At 34.5% G+C, this 8486-nt stretch overlaps 1 protein-coding gene across 1 annotated transcript; it reads left to right on the top strand.

Annotated features, from left to right (window-relative positions):
• The first annotated feature begins 1451 nt into the window (after nt 1-1451).
• Nucleotides 1452-2930, top strand: LOC116203290 (protein CASPARIAN STRIP INTEGRITY FACTOR 2). The gene is made up of 3 exons (XM_031534965.1): nt 1452-1641; nt 1881-1939; nt 2407-2930. The coding sequence occupies exons 1-3, from the start codon at nt 1545-1547 to the stop codon at nt 2536-2538; spliced, it is 288 nt and encodes a 95-aa protein (XP_031390825.1). The 5' UTR covers nt 1452-1544; the 3' UTR covers nt 2539-2930.
• The last annotated feature ends 5556 nt before the right edge of the window (nt 2931-8486 follow it).

The following is an 8486-nucleotide window of genomic DNA, read 5'->3' as shown; positions in this document are numbered from 1 at the left end:
TTTCCGGTGGAAGTCCCACTCAATTCTGGTAAATCAATAGATTAATTAGTTGGTCAGATAATTATTAATATATCATTCCACTAACTTTATCTTTAGACAAATTAGTGCCCCTACAAGAGAAAAGTGGTCTCCTTTACCTTTTTGCTTTAAATTTTTTAACTTAAAAAGCATGGGGAGATTGCACTCTTAGTGGGACATATAAACTATCCATTTGGTTGCTTATCCCGGTGCTGTCTCTTCCAAGCCAGTTATGAGCAATACATATATATACATATATGTATATATATACAAAATAAATTATCAGACAGATTCACTCTATATGGTTTATACAAATACTTACATTAAGTAAATAATTATGTTGAAAAACATGTACAGCAAAGTATTTGAAATGTTCTAAGCCAATGAACATATGTGTATATATATACATATATGTACATGAGATATACATAATTATCTCAGACGAACTCAATCTATACTGTTGACGTGATGTACAAACACGTACATTAGGTGTACTTATATATGTGCAAAAGAATTGCAGTATTCCTTTCTGCACACTCCTATAATATGTTCAATCCGTTGTTGGAAATTTAATTGGTTCAATTCACTCGAGTTGTAACATGATATGAGATGGTCCATGAAAGGGTGCCGGAGGAAATCATTATTCATAAGATCGAGAGACCATGTTTCAAAACGACGAAAGAGAAGTTTAGGCCCCAGTATTTTTAAAGAACTAATTCTCATTTTTTATCTCTCTGTTCTTCTCTTTTTTCTAAATTTATTTATCAGTAGAAAAACATAAATTTATGTTTACTAATGTTAACATTTTTTTAAAAAAATTGTAGGTTGCAGTGAATCAATCACTTATATGTAGTATTGAATTTCAAATCTTGTGAAAATAAATGATGATTAACAAATAAGAAAGGAAAGTTATAAATTAACAATTAGAAAATGAAAGAATTAACTGATGAAAAATTGGAGAACTACAATTAAAAAGGACTTTTGTAATCTCTATACAAATTTGAATAATGGAAAAGAAGATTTTCTTGAAAAAATCATTTACAATTTTTATATGAACAAAGATATTTTTTACAGTTCTCTATTTTTTTAAAAAAAATTTAAGAAATTGAAAAATTCTCCAAAAGTAAATAGATCCTTATATTTTTACATCTGTAATTTGCTGAGTGTAGTGGACAGAAATAACTCAATATCCATATATAGAATTTCTCAATAGTGATCAAAGAGTGTGTATCGCAGTGGTGCACACTCTCGCCATGTGATGAAAAGATCGCATATGCGGTACTTAAGTGGATTACTTGTGTCCCTTTATTAAATATATTTAGGATTTTTATTTCATTGTACTAGATCAATGTCCTCCTTATAACAAAAAAAAAAAACTCAATAGGGGAAGGAGATTGGATATATCTATTTAATGTTTCTCCTGTTTCATAATAATATAGAAAGGGGGCATCATTTGGTCTCATTATTTTCAACTCACACAGGACTTAGAGGGAAAGAAAAGAAAGAGAGAGAGAGAGAGAAAGTTGATGAGAAGAATGTTTCTGAAGATGAAGAAGAACATGGCAGCCATCTTCTTCCTCCTCCTTCTCTGCTCATCATCTCTCTTCTCAACTTCTCTTGCAGGTCTCTCTGCCTTTTTATCTTCTTTAAGCATCATTTTGCAGCTTTATGGGGGGAAGAGATTCCATCTTAACCTCGTTGGATGATCGACATTAAAGTATTTACAAGTCCAACACTAATTGCTTATTACGAGACTGTGTCATATAAGTTGATGGAATGTTCAAACTTTGTATGTCCATCACAAACTGGATCAGTGTAGAAACTAAAGTATCGGTTGGTTTTTATGTTGCTGTGGCTCGTAGGGCGAGGATCAAAGCTCGATAAGGCGGCTAAGGATGTAGATGCTGGTGAAGCCCATGAGGTTTGCAATCCCTTCATTCCCTTCCATAATATTCTCTCTGTTCTTTATGGTTTTCTCAATCTTCGTCGTTCTATATGTGCTTTCTAGGGTTTGAGACTGTAGCTTTATGAAGTAGCTGCAGAAAACATATTCATCATCAACTTCCATGGTTTTTTGTGCAACATATTATACGGTCATACATATAGTCCTTCCCGAAAAGGAAGCATGATATGATCTCAGTTGTCCATTCATTTCGATAGAAACAAGAAAGGACTTTGCGCGTAACATCCGTTACATATATATGTCAACTGAACGATTAGTCAACCACAATCTCAGCAACGCAAGAAAAGCATGATGCATTAACTGTGCATGAAGCTTCAGATTATTTGTAGCTATATATATATATATATATGTTCATTTTCGTATATGGATAATTTAAAAGTTTGTGATCAGTTAAAGCTAGCTAGCTGATTTCTTTATCCTGGTAGGAGGTTGCGACGGCGGAGGAAGAGGTGGCAACGATCCACGAGAGGCTGTTGAAAGTTAACACCAAAGATTATGGGAGGTACGATCCGGCTCCAGCTCTTGTTAGGCCTCCCTTCAAGCTCATTCCAAACTAATGAGATGAGATCAAAGGATGAGACGACGTGCTAAGAAAGCCCGGCATGCAGATCAGTTAATGGTGGAACATAAATAATCATCGATGTAATATATATAGCTATACTAAAATTAGATATATATATATATATATATATATAGTTCGTGTTATTCCCGTGATATATATATATATATATATGAATATAGTATGTCATATAGATGCATATGAATGCTAAGTTTTGAAGTCTCCCATGCTAATGGATGTACTCGATCATCATATGCTTAAATTATCATCTAGTCGAGACTCGAGTATGCTAAACTATTTATGTTATGTTCCATGCAAGTCGATTATGTTGAAAGTTGCATTTAAAATATGTATGTATGGTATGATCATAGAATATCTTGAAATATATAATACAGATATGAGCTTAACATATATATATACACACACATTGTTTTAACCTTTTGTATATGTATTGTTTGCTTTTTCTCGGTACTTTTTCAATAGAAATTGTTATCCTTTTACTGATAAAAAAACATATATATAACAAAGTGTTGGTTGAATGTAAACAATTCCAACCTCGTAAGGAGGAGATCATAAGTTCAAATCATGGGAAGCGCACTTATTGAGAGGGAGAATAATTTATAGTGCTCGATTTCCCGAACTAAATTAGTCGGAACCCATTAGACTTTTGAATACCATGGTATACAAATATATATATATATATATATATATATATAATGTGTACGTCGGGAGCTCCTAGAAATTAATATATCAATATGTGAATTAGGCTTTTGAAGGAATGATCCATCTGAACTGGCCTAAAGAATTTGGTGCAAAAACTTTGATATATCTTTTCTTGTGGCTCTACTTTGGATTATTTAACAGTTTAACCTGAACCGACTTGGAATTGTTGTCCCTTCTATGTACCAAGCAATCTTAGCAGATGACTTCAGATTATTATATGACATGTAGTTGATTTGACTTATAATGATCTCATAGCTGTGGTTTCAGCTGGCAAATTGTGCTTCACATACACATGATGCGAAATCCTTTGAGAGTTGCTAGTGGCCTGGGTCAAGCTGATATTAGATCGAGGGCAAGCTAATTAGCTATTAGGTCAAAAGTATTTGGGATCTTATCAAAAAGAATATTTAAAAAAGGGAAATTCTAGCATAACAGTATTATAATGATACATTTAGTACATCAGTTTAACCGTGTAATATCTAATTTCAAGTGTTTCAGATAAGCGTTTGGTACTTTTACTATTTGTGATTGATTGTATAAACACTAAATATTTGAACTGAAAGTAAAAGTAATAAGTATTTTGGGAAAATTCTAATGTAACTTTGAGTAACGGTGATATATTTAATACTTTCAATTCAAGTGTTTAGTATTGAGGTTAAGTGTTTAGTACTTTGTACTTTTCATCATCAAATAGTAGTGTACTAAATATTTGAATTAAAATACTAAGAATTTGAACTGAAGTGTTTTTCATAACAAAATAGAAGAAGTACTAAATACTAACTGAAAGTACTAGATGGAGTCCTGCAACTCATTGTCATGTTAGACGAACCTAAACACTTGCATTAATCGTGAGTACTGAAAATACCAAACAGTTGAATTAAAAGTATCAAATATGCTTATCTGGTCATTGTCATGTTATACCCCAATATCATTAAAGGAAACTTAATAGTGAAAATATTGGGAAGAACACTATATTTTGAATAAAATATTTATAGGATGGCCAAAAAAATAAAATACATATAGCAAAATTATTTATGTTAAATTAAATATAAAAAAATTATCTTAGGAAAGCAATATTAAAACAAATTCAACTATCAATTTTTTTCAGTGTGAACTATAGTATCTGAATTCCCAATAGAACCCCGACTAATCCATAAATTTAATGTATGGAAATTCCGAAAAATTGTGATCTTTTTTAAGGGAAAACTTTTGCATTTCGTCCTCTAGATTGGATGTTTATCTATTTTAGTTTTTGTCTATTTTTTTTATCGTTTATGTTGTGATTTTGAATACTTTTATATTTCAGTCTTTTCCTTTTTCTTGGTTTGTGGTCATTCAATTCCTTTACTTACTTTATACTTTATCAAAAAATTTATTGGAGAAAATTTTAATTTTGGTCCTCAAATTTTTGTAACTATTTTTTTCGTCCTAATTCTTTTTTTAGTTCATCTTTTTCTTAATATTAAATGTTTTGTTTCTTATAACTCTATCGTTCAATATTTTCATAAAAATGCCCACACAACATTTCAAAAACAAAATATTTTTAATTTTAAAAATAAAAAATAAATTGAAAAAATAAAAAAGAAAAATCATGAATCTATTCGAGTTAATGAGAGGTTGCGAGCGTTTAGATTGTAGGCAATCTTGGCAGGGGTAGTGGCAGTTTGCATTGATAGCACCAATACCCGTATTTACAAACAAAGAAATGGGAAATATAGAAAGAAAAAAAAAAGGCAATTGTGCCTCGATAGCCATCAATCATGCTTGTGATGCAATGAATGATGTCGTGAAGTACAATGATGGTTGTGATTGCAAAAAGAGACTTTGATATATATGTAAGCGTAGCCTTGAGGTAACCTCTTCTAGGGCAGTGGTGCTCAACGTCGTCCCTTACGTATTGTCGCCTATCTCCTTTTCGAGCTACCATCCTCCTTTTAACAGTTAGCACCACCTGAATTGGGGTTACTTATGCTTCAAGCCTTGAGTAGATCATAAGCTTCACGAATATTATTTTAATTGTTATTAGTTTTTTTATAATTTTAAAAATGTTTATTTCAAGATATGTCTTGTCAGTAAGAAATTTAACATTGAGGCAAAATTAAACCAAACAAAAGAGAATTAGGATATAAGGAATTAAAAAAAAAAGGTTGAGGAACAAAATTAATTTTTTTCCTAATAATTATTTTGATAAAATGATCTAAACAGAAAAGCAATCAAAGGTATTGGACGAAATCGAACCAAGAAAAAGGAAAAAAGATTAAAACAAAAAAAAAATCAAAGTCATAGGATGTTAAAGAAAGTGTAAAAGATGAATAATGGCTGAATTGCTCGCTTGATTAAGTGAGGTGACTTTCATTGTAATATATAGCTGTGTACAATGTTCTATGTATGGAAACTATCTATACATGACTAAAATATGTAATATATACAAGGTAAGCTATAATGAGCTATAATGACATAAAATATACTAAGATTTTGGATAATCTTTTCTATTAGATGTAAATGATAAAAAAAAACAAAACTAAAACATAAAATCAACTAAATTTAGAAGAGCAAATGTATAGTTTCGCTTGCTAAAGAAAAAGTTACATTTCCGCTTATACATATCGATACATAGATTCAATCGTTTCACTTAAACAACTAGACAAGGTGCCCACAGGTTTTCAGATGCTTCCCAACAGAAGTTTTTCTCATCTCGATAAACATAAAAAATAAAAAAAAAGCCGTGAAGAATTTTTTTTATTTTATTACAAGGGAGAGCCAAGACTTAATATAATGAAATATAAATCATAATAATTAATAAAAGAGCATAAATAGTCCCACAATAAGAATCAAACATGAACTCCAAGGATTTGACCTAATAGTTAAGGAGGAGCTCATATATCCATCCGATCCTGAATTTGAAACCCCTTTGTTCCATTGGAGCACATTTGGCATAATTACCACTTCATGCGCTGTCGAGAGTTCACGAAGTCCCGGAGATTAGTCGGACGAAACTCAGACACCTCACATTAACCCAATATTTTATGTAGTTACCAATACTTTCCTATTAATTTTCAGACTCCCAACACATTTTCTCCCAACAGAAGATGGAGGAGGTCAAGTCATGACAAGAGGGACCAGTAACAGCATCTCCATGAAGAATCCGGTAGTAACTCCCGATCAATATTTCAACTGTTCTTGGCCCACCGAATTGGCATTTTCGAGTTGACCCGAAGTCAGCTCAAGAGAAGACGCGCCCCTGACTGAACAGAACCGCCCTCCTTTCCAATGGCGGAAGCAAAGCCACAGATGAGCTCCGCACGCTGCTGCTCCCCTAACAGTCAAGAATGTTTGTTCTCAATCATGGAACCAGGAGTTGCCTGTTTGTTTAAAGTTTCGAAGAGACAGGATGAGCATGAACGATGTTGTTACGTGCTCCATGTGCAAGCATGCAAGAAGAAGCTGAGGAAATCGAAGACAGTCATATTGGGAAAAAAAAAAGGACTAACTTTTCGAGTATGGTTTAAACTATAAACTACCAAAATATGAGGCAGTAAGGTGTCTCCGAGTTTCCATAATTCAGGAGGATCAGATGGATATATATAATATTTTGCATATGTACATGTTTGATATGAACTATTCTATGAGAAGCTGCTTGAAGGTTTCTTCAATGGCCCAATCCAATCACTTCCCTGCTAAAACAAATGACTGAATTCACAACAAATGAAGATCAGCTTGGCCCAATCCACTCTTTTTTCCTATTCAAAGGTCAGCTTGGAAGAGAACATGCCGACGATGCGAAAGGGCTCCTACGGCTTTCAAGGTTCGCTCTATTGTACTGCTACCAGTAGGGCCTACTTGAAGTGTGTTTGCACCACGTCAACAATATTCTTGTCCTTTAAGATGAAAATATTCCAGAGTGCCAGCTCCAACTGCTTAAAAACTCAGAAATACGAACCGTTGATTTGGACTAATAATTAATGGCGAATATCTAGTCCTCATGGAAGACTTGGAAAGTTGTCCTCTGTACTTCTGCGAATGGAAGACTAGGAAAATAGTTTCGCTGGTACTTGAGCATAGCATAGATCTGAGCTCTAAGGCCATGTCCAAACTACATTTCTTAAGTTGGATGCAGCTGACCATGTCATTCTTGTAAACATAAAGTCCGAAAACAATAAAATCGGCTGTCATAGTAACTGGTAACAGGACCTACAGGCAACCAAGCATCACATGTATAGCAAGACAGGCCTATTTATTTGTGAGGAAATTTTACCAAAAGAAAAATGAGTAGTGAGGCCTATAGACTTACAGCAAGAGTAATATTGCAGCTTCTTCTGTGCGTTGAGCAGCATCAAGCACTCTAGGAACAGTAACTTGTCCAATGACTTTGAGGCGCAACAAAGAAAACATATAGGAAGTCAACCGTGACTGAACTGTGTTCCTTCCACTCCATGAACAACCCTTCCAATCTATATTACTTTTGCGGTTTCTGATATTCCACAAGCAACAAAGAGACTCAAAAAACCACCCATACACCGTTCTCCTTTCCCTTGTATCGAATGGAGTCCCTGCTGCTCCATTGGAGGATTTCTGCTGCAGCGTTTTGGCTTCTTCTCTGCACAACTGGCATTACTCTTGTCGCCTGCTCCATGCCTGGTGAACATTGGGCTCTCGCGAATGAGACCGGCCGACTTGCTCTATTGCAATTCAAGCCAATATCATTGACCCACTTGGGGTCTTGAGCTCATGGAACTCCAGCGACCATTTTTGTCAGTGGTATGGAGTTACTTGTGGGCAAAGGCACCAGAGAGTCACCGTTCTAGACTTGCAATCCCAAGACCTGATGGGGAAAATATTCCCTCAGATTGGGAACCTGAGCTTCCTGAGGGTGCTTGATCTCTAAAACAACAGCTTCCATTAGAGGATACCACCTGAAGTGGGTCATCTGTTGAGGCTGCGCAGTTTGCACCTCAATAACAACTCGCTCAGTGGAACAATTCCTCCAAGCCTGTCCTGTTGCTCCAATCTCGTCAACATAACCCTCCAGTTCAACATGCTGCAGGGGCACTTAACTGCCAATCTTGGCATTCTGTCCAAGCTCAAAAATCTTCGGTTAAGCAGCAATAATTTGAACGGAGAGATCCCACTTTCAGTTGGAAACATGTCATCTCTGGTGATATTTTTTGCGGCATTAAATAACCTTGAGGGTGTGATTCCAGATACCCTGGGCAAGCTGAGAAA

Source organism: Punica granatum, chromosome 4 (assembly GCF_007655135.1).
Source record: "Punica granatum isolate Tunisia-2019 chromosome 4, ASM765513v2, whole genome shotgun sequence".
NCBI lineage: Eukaryota > Viridiplantae > Streptophyta > Magnoliopsida > Myrtales > Lythraceae > Punica > Punica granatum.
Note: the sequence above shows the minus strand (reverse complement) of the source record. Positions and strands in the feature narration are given on the sequence as shown.